General features: G+C 36.2%; 1 protein-coding gene across 1 annotated transcript in view; it reads left to right on the top strand.

Moving 5' to 3' along the window:
* The window catches only part of LOC150081563 (proto-oncogene tyrosine-protein kinase ROS-like), a 356,247-nt gene that overhangs the window by 22,018 nt on the left and 319,029 nt on the right, over positions 1–15,200 (top strand). The window contains exons 4-5 of the mRNA XM_090380246.1: positions 757–910; positions 8,293–8,418. Coding sequence (XP_090236372.1) covers positions 757–910; positions 8,293–8,418 — 280 coding nt within the window. The remainder of the gene's footprint in view (positions 1–756; positions 911–8,292; positions 8,419–15,200) is intronic.

Below are 15,200 nucleotides of genomic sequence, written 5' to 3'. Positions count from 1 at the left end.
TATAATTGGCTATGATGTCAGAATACAAAATAAAATTTCATTTAAAATTTTATACAATCATTTAAAGAATATAAAACAATATTTGTAACTTAACTTTTGTTTATTAATAACTGATGTATATGTTTATATATTTGTTTGAATTCTATTAAGTTTTGTATGCCAGAAGGCTGAGTTGGCTTGTTTAGAGGTTACTGAAATGCTGTGTCCTTTAGATACTAGTGCCTTCTGTTTTAGATACTAGTGCCTTCTGGTTCCTGACAAGATTGAGCCCTGCCAGATGAATCTTTTTTTTCCCCCCTTCCATCATAGTTTAATATATTTTGATTGTATTCAATCATTTATCTTTACAGATTTAGTTCACAAATTGAAAAGATTTAAAAACACATGCTGCAAAAGAGAATGCAGCAAGCTATGTGTACTTCAGTTTGAATTGAAAAGTCATTCCTTTCTGTTTCAGCAGAGCAGTGTTATGTGAGCAGATTGTAATTCCTGTATATTTGTTCCCTCTGCTCACACACTTTTGGAAACTTACTTATTATTTTTTTATTTTTTGCCTTATCAATGGGGATATCACAAGGCACTCTCACAAGTTTTATTTATTATTTGATAACCTTATTATTAAGTGATAACCTTAACTTTTATAAGTAGATTTTTCATAACATTTCTCATATATAATAGGAGATAATGTTTATCATTAAGTTTAATAGCATATTTCAAAAAGGCACATATCTTGTACAATTTGATCATTTCTGTCAGGATCTGTCAGACACCTCTAATGGCTTGCACTATATGTTCAATAATTTGCGACCAGAAACAACTTATATTGTATCAGTAGCAACAAGAAACAACTTGGGAGAAGGTCCAGCTGATGAAAGAAATATAACTACTCCAGCTAGAGATCAAACTTCTAGTAAGTTAAAGGAAAATTTTAATTATAATTTAATAGCAGTGTATCTGTTATTTAAATGTGAATACTTGTTCTTGACTAACTGGGTTAATATTATATTAAATATTAACCCAAGAATTAAGAGGTTTGTTTTAATTATGTGTACTTGGTATTAAATACTTCTTTTTTTTATTAAAAAAACAACATGACAGTATACAATTTGGAGAATAGTAAGAAAAATTAGGACTTCAACCTGCATAGTATAATCTGTCATTAATTTCTTAAAGAAATACAGATTATGCTCAGACATTTTTGGTACTTCTTACCACTTTTTCAGTGACTCTAAAGATAGCAGAACAGGCAAATGTGGTAGCTTAATTACAAAGAGTTCTTTACATTGTATCTATGCCTTGCCTTTCCAGTGCCCGAAACATTGCCCTATGCTGTATGGAAGGTGATCCATAGCTGAGAATCCTGTCCTAAAGCCAACTTGCTCTTTCGGTTTATTCTCATCAAGTATTCTTTCTAATCCATTAGTAATGACCATTGTGAACAACTTGTAGGTGTGGGATAACAAGCTAATTGGTCTATAAGTTCCAATGTCTGATTTATCTCCTTTCTTATGCAGCAAAACTATGATTGCATTATTCGACTCCTTAGGCATCACACCTTTTCTAATGCATTTTGTGAAGAGTCTTGCCAGTTTTTGTGCCATCTCTCTTCCTCCCAATTTTAACAACTCTACAGTAACTTCATCTTCCCCTGGGGCTTTCTGATACTTCATTTTCTTCAATGCATTTCTACCTTATCAGGCAGGATATCGGGTATGTCATATGTGTTACCAATTTGCGACCCATCTTCCCCACTGCTGGCATCATTCCCTCGCTTCTTGTATAATTCTCTATAGTAGCCTTCTGCTATTTGAATTATGCGTTCTCTGCTATTTATAAGTACACCATCGCTATTCTTCAGTTTCAGTATCATTTGTCTTTCTGTATTATTGCTCATGGCTTCTAATTTAAGTCCTTTGTTTTCCCTTAATGCTTGTTTTACTTTTCTTGTGTTAAATCTTCTTATGTCCTCTCTGAGTCTCTTTCTAATGGCTTTGCATAACTCAGTATACTCAATTTTCTCCTTGTCAGTGTTTATTTTGCTCTTCATTTCTCGTCTTCAGTTCATCACGACAAGTGTTTCTTGACTAATTTTTTATTTTTTGGATTTCTTTTTACCTATTGGTTTCTTGGGCTTTATCACTTTCAGAAAGATGTAATATTCCTTGTCGATATCTTGGTCCTGAGCCCTCTGCAGAAGCTCAAACCTGTTAAGTTCCAGTACATACTGCTTTTTCTCCTCTTATGTTATCTCAAAGACCTTCATATTATTTCGGCGCCTCCATAGCCAGGTGGAAAGGAGCAGCAGTGCGTAGCACACGCTTCTTGATTAGACCGGGGTTCGAGCCCGTCACCACCAAATACGGAGGATGCGGAAAGGTCAGGGAATGACCACCGCATATTCCCGGAGCAATATGGCCTTAATTGCTAATGCTCCTAAAAACCAAACAACAACAACAATTCATATTATTTACTTGAGTCAGTTTTTTCCTTTCTTTTCTTACATCTATATCGTGTGCATCTTACCATTCTGTGATCACTTCCAACATTTACCTTGTTCAGGTTGGTAACATCATTCATGATATATCTTCTGTTAGTAAAGATGAAGTCGATTTCATTCGTTGTTAATCCATTTGGGCTCTTCCATGTCCACTTTCTGTTCACCCTTTTCTTGAAAAAAGTGTTCATTACTGACAATCCTCGAGATTCTGCAAATTCCACAAGTCTTTCACCAATTCCAAAATTTCCTGTAGTTCCCCTTTCTGTGCTGTTTTGTCTCTTTCCAACCTTAGCATTGAAGTTCCCCATAATGATAGCATAGTGGGTTTTCTGCTCATCTAGAAGACTCTCGATTTCGGTGTACATTTCTTCAACCTCTTCTTCGTCATGGCTCGATGTTGGTGCATAAATCATTATAACCTTTAGCTTGTACCTCTTAGAGATCCTGAGTAGCAGTCTTGACACTCTTGGTGATGTACTTTTGAAATCCAAAATGTTGTTTTTTATATCTTTATGGAACAGAAAGCCAACTCCACCTTCGTCTTTTCACTGTTTCCATTGGTGTACAGCAGATTTCCACTTGATAAACTTATAAGTGATTCATTTCTTCTTCTATATCTTTATTTTAATCTTATTTTTTAATATTGCTTTACTTTACTCTAATCTTACTTTTTAATATTTAAGATTTTTTGATAACAAATATGAAAATTTCTTTACTGTTTGGACAATTTCTGAATTGGATAATTAATGATTAATCAATAGGTAAATTTAATATTAATTTTAATTTAAAAAACAATGCTAATAATAAAATAATTTAGTAATCAATTAATAAATAAATAACAATGGATATTCACATACAGGCACTCTCAGCTTACGTAATACTCAACTTATGGAAATTCGACTTTACGTCAGTTTTTTCTGGCTGGTACAAACTTAAAAAAATTGTTGAAACATATTTTTCTTCCCATAGGAATAAATGGAGGTATTGTGAAAATATCACAGTGTGAACCTAATAACAAATTTTTTTTTTGTAATTCATTCCAAGATCTCAGAAGTTGAAATTTTTGCTGTATAACTAAGCTATTTATCTCTCTAAAAGGTCATTTTTATAATGGAAATTGCACTTCACTTTCATTGTTATCATATGTTCTGTTATAAGAATCAATTTTGAATGCCTTTGTGATATATTTCTAAAGCACATTTCTGAAGGTTACTACCATACAACAATAAAAACAGTTTGCACTTTCAGGGCTTTTCTGTTAGTGCATCTAATTATAAACAGATAGTCAACTTGATCTTATTGCATTTGCAATAATCCTGATAACTGGAATTCTGTGGGTTTTTACGTTACAGTATTATGGTGAAATGTGTTCCCCTCCACTGAAATCTTCAATCATATAAAAAACATAAATAAATTTTCAGAATCTTCTCTTCATTCCTATTTACGTATTACAATGGTGAAGAGAAAGCAACCAACGGAAAGTGCAAGTAGTGTCCGGGCTAGGAAACAAAACAGAATTGATTTAGAAATGATTAAGCAGTAAGTAGCAGGAAAAACTTTGGTCATCTGCTGCCTGGAAATTAGGTCTCGCTGCTTCAACGGTGAATACTATTTTAAGGGACAGTGCACGTATAAAAGAACACATTAAAGGATCAGTGCATTTAAGATCAACAGTGATCAGTAAACACTGTTCAAGTGCTATATGGAAAAGATATTAATAATATGGATGGAAAATCAGATTCAGAAGTGAGTGCCCCTGAGTCTAATGGCCATTTAAGAAAGAGCAAGAAGTATTTATGAAGACATTAAGGATAAGTTCGGCAAACTTCAAGCGAAGTTCATGGCAAGCAACGGGTGGTTTAATACGTTCAAGCATCGCACTGGTTTCTAAAACATTACAGTATGTGGTGAAGTCTTCAGTGTTGATTCTGGAGCTGCAGAGAAATTTTTTGATGTGTTGGAAAAAACCCCTTCTAAATCTCCACAGCCCTCAACTTCCACAGCAGCATGCTTATCAGCTGGAGAATTAATTCTGGAAATGATGCTCGAAAGACAAAACTTGCTGATGTTTTGCCTATCTCCTCTCTCTTTTTGTAATTTTATAATTTTGAAATTTTTGTAATTTTGCACCCTTTTTTAATTTTTCCTGCACATGAGATAAAAAAATTCTATTTATATATGTTCTTCAAAAATTTCTTTTATGCTTCAATCAAATTTAGCGCACATAGTTGCGAGTGCTGCATAAGCAAATAGGGAAATTCTGACTTATGTAAAATTCGACTTAAGTAGAGTTCCACGGAACGCAACCTTTACATCAGTCGTGGAGCAGCTGTACTTGAAATTCTGTCCTTCGGCTTCATACATTAAGATATTGGTGAACAAATTAGCTCTATTTACATGAATAATGATGTAATCTCTCAAACTAAGGTTACTCAAAAAACCAAATTAAGGCAAAATTCAAGGTTACAGTCTCCTGGAACCAATCATGGAGTCCATCATAGCCAAGTGGTCAGGTGAAGGGTACGTATATACATGTGCCTTGAGTGACTGGGGTTCAAGCCTGTGGCTGCTAAATATGGTGCTGTTTCTTGTATTCTCTCTATCTTGTAAAATTCTCTAACTGTGTGGTGGTCTTGGCGTATAAAAAAAAAATATTTTTATACATTAGGTTTGTTTGTTATTTGCTTGTTATTTGGTTTTTAGGAGCATTAGCAACTAAGGCCATATTGCTCCAGGAATATGCGGTGGTCATTTCCTGACCTTTCTGCATCCTCTGTATTTGGTGGTGATGGGCTCAAACCCCGGTCTAATCAAGAAGCGTGTGCTACGCACTGCTGCTCCTTCCCACCTGGCTACGGAGGCACCTTATACATTAGGTTCAATGCTAATAACATAATTATAGGGAATTAAAATAGATATTGTTAACCTAATTCTAGAGTTCTAGAGTATGGATATTATATTCCCCCTCTTCCTCCTTACAGAAATTTTCAGGAGTTCATTTGAAGAAATAGCCTTAGAAAATTTCCCTGTGAAACCCACATATACTGGGGAAGATATGTCAGCAACACACTTATCATTTGGCCATATGGATTAAATGAATTATAAAACTTCCATAATTATTTAAATACCATGCATCAAATTTAAAATAGAAATACAGAAAAATAACAAAATACTGTTCCTAGCTCTCCAGTTAACTAAATTGTATAACTCTCTCTTGATAGAAATATACAGAAAACCAACAGGCACTGGAGCACCATTAACAAATAATCAAATCAGATCCTGCTCTACAACACTTGGAGTGAAGATCACCAGTGTAAAGTGTGTTAGTTGTCTGATGGCATCGGGGGTTTCCCCATCTCCAGTGTGAAGATCACCAGTGGGATTTTAACAACCTTCTGTCTTCTTTCGTGATAGGTATTGCAAATGCAGGCTTTACAAAGAGGGCTTCATTGTTGGCATAACCAACAATATAAGAATGAGCAGCAGCCTGTAAAGCAAGGTGTCGGGGATTTCAAGGACTGCTGTGAGTCAGTCATGGAACAATAAATACATGGGCTGTTTTAGGATAACTAAAAGTAAGAACAGGTGCATGTATACTTGCATGTACAGGGGGTCCCTGGTACCTGAGTATTCATTATCCGAGTCCTCGCAGTTATGAGGATTTGAAAATTAAAGAATTAAAGGAAGCCCTTGAGAAAATTGACCAAGCACTTGAATATTTTTGTGAGAACGACCGTCTTCATGATCCTGCAGCAAAAGTTGAGTGGGAAGTTAAAGACATAACTAAATGCTACGACACAATTTTATATGAAAAAATACTGAAAAAAACAAACTCGAGATTCATTCTTTATTTATAAAACTTAAAAATAGTGTAACTTCAATAAACTTTACTTAACCTTACATTGTTGAACATATTATAATAAAAATGTCTAATAAAATAATTCTCATTTTTCAGTTCCTTCAATCCAGTTACAAGTATTAATATTATGTACAAGTTCATAATACACATTACCCAAATTTGGTCATTTTAAGTGGAATATTCTGGAACCAGTTATCCTCAGATCAGAGGACCCCCTGTACACCAATGCTAGGAGCATAGTAAATAAATTTGATAAATTTGAAATGCAGACATTGTTGGGATATCAGAGATATGGTGTCACACAGAATAAGGAATGCAGAATTTGAATATGGAGAGTATAATGTGTACAGAAAGGACATTGTGTATATGTATATTGTCAAGCGGCACCAGAGATTTCTCCTGCAAACCATGTATTATATATTGTCATGCTACAAACTGTAAATGCCAGAGATAGTGTAAGTTTTAGTGTTAGTTTGCGTAGTGTAGTGTTGGGTTGTGTTAGCCTGTTGTTCCTCCAGCATTTAGCCTGGAGGCTCCGTATTGTGCATCCTTGCCTTGGGGAGGCAGCTGGGTATAGTACAAGTGGAAAGTTCTCTGGCAGGAGTGAACCCTGGACTGCACCTGAGCTTGCCGGGGAGGGCCCTAGAAAAAATAAATAAATTGATAGAAGAAGAAAGAGGGGAAACAGGATGACAGTGAAGAGGGCACTGTTACAGATCAATTTGTAGCTGTTATAGGCTTCAGTACTTTTTATTGCTCTGTAACTTTTCCATGCTGTCTTTTTCTGCTCAAATAATCTGACAACTTCATTATTCATATAACTTGGAATCTTCCTCGTGGAGTATTTTTTTTATTGGTATTTACGCATTCAAGGCTTCTGTGATTAATGTTTTAAAGGTATATCATAATTCAGTTGTATTTGCTCTCTGTGTGATATCTATCCAGTTAATAAAGGCCATGTAGCATCTTAAGGCATTGTAATTTCCTTTCCTGAAATTATAACCCATTCCTTGGCCTTTAACTACTGCTACGCCTCTCTCTCTCTTCATCATCCACTGTAGAACTGCGTGATCATTTCCTGCTACTGGTTCCTATACTGTCAGCCCTATTATGTCATCTAGTTTACCTCCATTTACCTCCCTATTAGAGTTTGATAAATGTCTGGCTTCCACTTCCCCACAAAATTCCTCATGTGTAAATGTAGATGCAAAATACTCATTAAGTTTGTCAGCTACCTGAGCACGATCATCAACAGCTAAACCATCAATGTCAAGTGGACCAATCAGATTCATCCCCTCCCTTCTTGATTTTACATAAGTAAAGAAGTCATTGTTATTTTTCTTTGCATCCTTTTCCAAAGATTTCTTATAATCTGCCTTCGCTTGCCTAACCTCCTTTGTGACTTGATTACAGATTGGGCACCTGATAATTTATATGCATCCCATGCAGTTTTCTTCTCTGCCACAAGTTGTATTAGTTCATCTTACATCCATTTAGGCCTAAACTCTGAACATTATTTCTTACTTGATGTGAAAAGCCTAGTAGCTTCCAAGATTCCCATTTAGAATTTACTGTTGGTAACATCATCAGTTGGTCCCACTTTATAGAATTTAAAAACTGTTAGAGTCCCCCATAATTACCTTTACAGAAGCAAAACCCCCTTTCCTTTACCCCTAATGCTTGTTACATCTTTAAGTAAATCCCACATCAATACACTGTGTGCATGCATGTGTGTGTGTGTATGTGCACTTATTCATTTGTTGCTGGTTACAATTCATTGTTAATCCTTCTAACTTGTTCAAAACCATACAAAAAGAAAAGAAAAATAACCATCAAAAAGACTTCCATCATTAAACAAAATTGTTTAATTATTTAATTGTATTATATTGGACTTTTGTTATTATTTAGTGATTGTATATAATTTCCATATTGGCAGTCATTAATCATGATCAGCCTTACCTAATGTTTGGAGCTAGGCAGACAGTGGTGATACAAGGACTGAGTATTGATGATGAAACAGCAGTTTTTTATGAACTCTGGAATAAGACAATTACTGTTACAGGTATGGAAGAAAATTAATGTATGAATTTATTGTTTGGAGTTTATATATCTTGGCAAAAATTTCTGTGATTTTAGCATATTGTTTATTTAGTAAAATCCCATTATAATGAATTCTTTGGGGAAGCAGGAATCATTTTGCTGTACTGAAAATTCTATCTAATGAATAACACTGAAAATTATTTTACAAGACCTATTATTTATTTAAATAATTCTATTACAATAATAGAAAGGTGGTAATTTCTATCTTTTTTTAAACTTATATATCAATTTTAAAAGTAATAGTAAATAAAACAGTTACGAAATATGTACCTCAGAAATAAATAAAGTTATACAATAAATTATTCGAGGCATATCTTATTTATAAGAAGAATTACACAATGCTACCAAAATTTTAACAAACTGCAAATTCAGAAATATTGATATTTTTCATGTATCAATAGATAACAGTAATATGTTAATTCATGCTTAATGTTACTTTTCACATATTAATACAAAAATTTGCCTTTAATGCAACCTATAATATGTGATTTTAAATTTTGCTGTTCGAAGTACTGGTACATTAATTAAATTCTAACACAGTTTGCTGAATGAGGGAAATTAGTTCATCTTGAATGCATGAAAATGTGGCATAATGTATTATATGGTGCCTTCTTGGAATCCCACATCTGTTTTTCTGATTTCTAATTTGAGATGGATGTTATTCTTCAGGAGTGTGGATAATGCAGGTGGGATATGCTGCAGTCTTTTGTATTTTGAATCCTGTCAAAAGCTTACTCAAGGAGTAAGCTTTTTTGTCTTAGGTAGACATTCCACAGTTTTTCCTCCTGGAACCTCTGGCTTTTTTATCCTACAAAACAGCCAGACTGGAAGGGAACATACACACTTTATAGACATACTATATTGAGGCCTCAGAGCCGTAGTTACTCTAGCACAAATATTAAAAAAAACAAAAAACAAAAGTAGCTCTGATTTTTTTATGACAGAATTTGCAGTTTATACGACCTCTTCTTTTTTTGGATGAATTTTAGACACAATTAGTAATACCAAATTGGTGTTTATTCTTTTCTCTGCTAACATTTCATGATTTTCATAACTACGAGGAGAAGAGAGCACAAAGTTTACAGATGATTCTAGTAGAGAGCATTCCAATTTGCTTCTTTGATTTTTTATGCACTGTTTTAATGAATTTATTTTTGTTTTAAATCCATTTTTTTGCTATTTTGTCACATAAGAATCCATTCATGGTGATTTTCCATTGGATGTCATCTGGGCATATTTTCAGCAATGCTGCAAAGTAATTACACTATTTAATTTCTTGCTTTGAACTTGCTCAGTCATGTTTAAATGCTTGGCTTAACTCTAGCTTTGCCTATCTTTTGATCATTAACGAATGCTTGAGAGCTATCTTTTCTTATCAGCGACGCCCAAATCATTTTAGAGAGAAAGACATCTTTCTCTCTAAAATGGAGAGATGGACTTTGGACATTGTTGCCTACTTCAAATGGATGTACATTCTCTGTACTGTACTGTACACTGAGTGGATAGAAATCATGGGATACCTACCTAATAACAGGTTTGGCCCACCTGGATAGGGGCAGTCACACGGTGAGGCATTGAGTCCACTAGTTCACGAAAGTGTTCCACAGGTATTTTCATCCATGCTTGTTGCACCGCTGTCTATAATTCCTTCGCATGCATGGGTGGAGGATCCAAAGCTTGAACGGACCTTTCCACAGCATCCCAAAGATGCTCCACAGGGTTTATGTCCAGTGAATGGGGAGGCCATTCCATTGTGGTAAAATCTGCAGAATGCTCTTTGAACCATGTTCTAATCACCACGACCCTGGGGGAGGTGCATTTTCCTGCTGGAAGAGTCCATTGCCCCATGGGTGCACAATGACTATGAAGGGATGCAGATGGTCTGCAAGAATGGCCATGTAACCTGGACCATTCAGAGCTGTATCTAGACTTACCAGAGGTCCCAACGTGTGCCAGTTGAACATGCCCAGACCATTACCGACTGTCCATTTGCCTGAACAGTTCCTTGTTAATATGACAGGTGCATAGCTTTGTGTAGTTTCTGCCAGATATGCACCCTCCCATCAGCTCAAAATAATTGGAAACAGGACTCATCGGACCAAGAGACCCATCATCAATCATCCAAGGTCCAGTGCTGATGGTCTTTCGCCCAGTTGAGGCATATAGTCCTATGTCATGGTGTGAGCAATGGGACTCTGGTGAGTCTGGTGCTCCCATAATGTACTGCAACTAATGATCGCCTGATGGTCTTGGTGGAGACGTTTCTGGCACCTCCCTCGTTGAAGTTGGCGGTGATTTGTGCCATTTTCGTTCTCCAGTTGGCTGAAAAAATGTTAGACAGATGTCAATGGCCACATTCATCCACCACCTTTCTCCACCCACAGTGCTGTCCATGATGAGATGTTATTCTGGAAATGGCATATTCCTGATACACTCTTGATACTGTCGAACAGGGATAGTGCAATTTCTGTACCACCTTCGCAATAGAGGTACCCATGTGTCAGGCACCCACTATCATCCCTCTTTCAAAGTCGGTTAACTCACAATGTTTATCCATACTGACATTTAATTATCGTCTGCATGAATGCAGTGATGCAGTGAACCTATATACCTGCCAAGTGATGGGTTTGTCCATTAGCGAGAGGGGGTGACACTGTTGCGCTGCCCAGGAACCAGGTATCCCATGAATTCTGTCCTTACAGTGTCCTATGAATTGTATCTGTAATATTATATGTATGGTATTGTAAATATATTGTGAGGTTGAATCTTGAAGAGCAGTTGAGAGTGTCTTTTTTTGTTAATGATGCCCAACTCATTGTAGACAGAAACACCTTGGAGGGATGGTCCCGGCCAAATTTGACAGGGATCACCTGGTACAAAAAAACAACAAAAAGCTCCAATTGGAGCAGTACACTGGCTTGTAATCTATATGGGTGTTGTGGGCCGTGCATCAGAACAGATTAATATTTATTAGCAGAGTAGACATAGGATGTTGGGTGCTGTTCTGATTATTGGTGGATGAGGTAGAGCAGAGCAGACTTCATCAATGAAGTCTGCTCTGCTCTACCTGTCTCAGCTCCCAATGTCTAGTTGCATCTCCTCTGTTGAGTTGTGTGCTGCCAAGGTTTCAGTTTGGACTATATTCTGATTTAGTGATCATATATACTTGATAGACTGCTCATGATGGGCAGTCTTAATTTGGTTTATCTGGACTTGCTGTTAACAGTGTTTGTAACCTGCCAAGATGTACCTCATGTGGAGAGTGCATATTTGGTGAACCCATTGCTTCTTTTGGTCTTGTCACTGAATTAAGTCAGCTAACATGGATTCTTTTTTCTGATGGCATCTTCGTTAAGTCCGAACTTCATCAATGTGCACTGCTGGCATTTTAGTGAGCTTCCTGTCTAATGGGGTTGTAGTTCCTGAGCATCTTTTACTGGGCTGGACTAACTGGATGTGTGTTTTAAATAATACATAAATAAATATATTATTTATATAACCTCAATAATTGACATTATGGAAGAAACTCTTGCACTGAACATTCGCCTACCCATGGTCCAACTTTATCCTTTCCATTATTTGCCATTTATTTGGCTCTGCAACTGGTGTTCCTGTTAACAACTCATCAGCAAGTATAGAAGACCACCAACGTCCTTCCAGTGCTTGTTCCATTATAAATTTCCATTTATATGGGAAAAAAAAGTTTTTTTTTTAAGCAATCAACATGCTCAGTAGTGTCAACTTTCAATTCTCTCATTCAAGGGCCTGCAAGTGTCATTTTCTCTGCCCTCAGTTACACCTAAGCAGCTTTAGGTGAAAGAGGAGATGAGACTCAGTATGAGTGACATTAGACTCATTCTAATGTCACTCATATTAAGAAGTTCTCTGCCCTCAACTTAAAATTGGATATTAGCACTAACCTCATATTTGAAAGTAGTTCCAAAGATGGCTAAGATGTTTTGTTATCTCTCTCTCTCTCTCTCTCTCTCTCTCTCTCTCTCTCTCTCTCTCTCTCTCTCTCTCTCTCTCTCTCTCTCTCTCTCTCTCTCAATCAAGGCAAGTCATATAATTACTTCTTCAACATTGAGCTAGGTCTTCAGATCTCAGTTGAGAAACTAACTACAAAATATCCATCTTATGCTTCTGTTCTTATCTGTAGTTTTGTATCAGAACAAGCCAGAATGATGGAAGCTGCTCACTAATTGATCGTTGTGCTGATTTGTCAGCATAAATCATCTACTACATCAAATCTCGTGTCTTTAATAATTGTGTTATTTAGAAATTGGCATTCTCTAGACATAAGAATGTAAGTAATTTTGTATTATTATGTATGTAATGCATTCAAAAAGTTCCTGGAATAGTTTGCACTACAGCTGTAAGGTTTTGTGGGACATTGACCTTAAGTGTGCACCCATGCCAAGTGGGAACTGCCTTTGACTATTTCACTCATGTGCTGCAATGGATTGATTGCAGAATGTTACAATTTGAATAGCATGCTAACATGTAGTTCTTCTTTAAACTTGGGAAAGTGCTACAGAGATGCAGCAAGCATTACAGAAAGTTTATGGGGATGTTGCCTTGATGAAAACAGCAGTTTATGAGTGGTTTAATTGGTTTAGAAACAGAGAGGAAACACTGAAAGATGAATCTTGCAATGGAACTTTTCTGCACCCTTGTTCTTAGAGAAACAATTTTATGCAGTGGTTTTAATTTCAGAATCATAGATGACTTCAGTTCAGCACAAGCAAGACAAGCTAGACATAAGAATGTCTAGCTTGTCTAGATGTTCTTATGTCTAGACAGTTAACTTGTACTGACTTCAGTACAAGTTAACTGTCAGTCTTCACTGACAGTTAACTTGTACCCATTTCACATACCGTTTATTATTGTAATATTGAGACTTCTGTGGAAGTGGCATCACAGCCTTTGTTTGTAGGTGAATTAGTGTTCTTGAGGTTTCAACATTTGCTCTAATTTTACATGCTTGCTATTGCTTATTGATCACAATAGCAGAAGACACTTCTTAATGAAGGCGCCTCCTTAGCCAGGTGGGCAGGAGCAGTAGTGCGTAGCACACGCTTCTTGATTAGACTGGGGTTCAAGCCCGTGCCCACCAAATACGGAGGATGCGGAAAGGTCAGGGAATGACCACCGCATATCCCTGGAGAAATATGACCTTAGTTGCTAATGCTCCTAAAAATAAAATATCAAACAAACAAACAACTTCTTAATGCTTTTTTCATCCCTTCCCCTCTTAGTTTCTCGAGAGAGTATATTCAATTTCTTGATGTACTTGTTGATTTGATAATTTCTTCAGGTTCTTATTGGTGACTTCAGTGTGTCCCCAGCATTTTATACAAATCTAATTCCAAATAGATTGGTATATGAATTCATAAACATATAAGCTAGTAATGCCCTATATTGAATCTGCACATTTCCAATTAGACTTTCATCATTTTTATATTCTTTACTAGTGATTCTAATGCTTTCTCATCAGGTGATCTCTTTTTTGTAAACCATTCACACTGCTGTCAGGTTATGTTCAACATAGCTGGTAATCTTTAATCTTTTCCTGGCTTCAATCCAAGGAATCTTTGTCACAAAACTGCTAATTGAGATGCAGAGTGCAACTGCTTTGAGGGCCTTGGTTGAAAGAATACTCAGATTCTGAATCCTGTATCCTGGTCTTCAATTTTATTTTTACAGCTATTTGACATTTTGTTCCTTGAAAGATTCTATCCCAGTATAAACTCTGAAGATGGCAAATCTAATTGCTGTAATCAAACATTAAAATTGTTCTCACAATAGCATCTAAAGAACACTCCTTCATTTGATCGCTTTTCACAATTTAGATATAGGGTAAAAGAATAATCCTCTCCCACTGACTTCCCTGTTTCCAAGTGAGGTGGTCTTATTGGGAGATTCACTTGTCAAGGAAATAGGGACATTTTCTGTAATAAAAGCAGATGGAATTGAGCCAGAATATGTCTCCAGATGCAGAAATTGATATTACTTGTGTTAAGCAGATGCCAGTTCTTAGTGGAACTAAAGGGACTGTAATTATTCATAGCTATCGTCACCTGAATGCGACGATAGCTTTCCCGGATTCAGACGTTTCACATGCTAGTATAGAATCTGTATGGTGTGAGATAGTTGGAAACAAAGGTATAATGCAAGTCAATGTCTTATTATGGGTCAATGTCTTAGTAAGTGTCAATGTCTTATTATGGGTGATTTCAATTTGCCTCTAATTGATTGGAGTAAATGGGAAGGAAACTCGACATGGGGAACAAAATTTTTAAATCAATTAGATGACTGTTATTTGTATCAACATGTCAGGGAAAGTTCTTTTCTCTAGTACCTTCCCTGACATGTTGATACAAATAACAGTCATCTAATTGATTTAAAAATTTTGACCTCATCTAGACCTCATCATTTAATCTAGACCTCATCATCACCCATGTGAAGGTGATGATGAGTAGAGGAACAGAGGGTGATGATGAGGAGAACAGTAGAGGAACCAGTAGCAGGAAGTGATCACGGAGTTCTACGGTGGATGATGATGAGAGAGGTAGCAACAGTAAAAGGCAAAGGAATGGGTTTTAATTTCAGAAAAGGAAATTACGATGCCTTAAGGTACTACATGGCCTCTATTAACTGTAGATATCGCACAGAGAATGAATACATTTGAACTGTGGTATGCTTTTAAAACATTAATCACAGATGCCTTGAATGCGTATTTAC

The sequence above is a fragment of the Mastigoproctus giganteus genome, chromosome 8, assembly GCF_048544385.1.
Source record: "Mastigoproctus giganteus isolate SK-2022 chromosome 8, ASM4854438v1, whole genome shotgun sequence".
Lineage (NCBI taxonomy): Eukaryota > Metazoa > Arthropoda > Arachnida > Uropygi > Thelyphonidae > Mastigoproctus > Mastigoproctus giganteus.
This window is presented reverse-complemented; position numbering and strand designations above follow the sequence as displayed.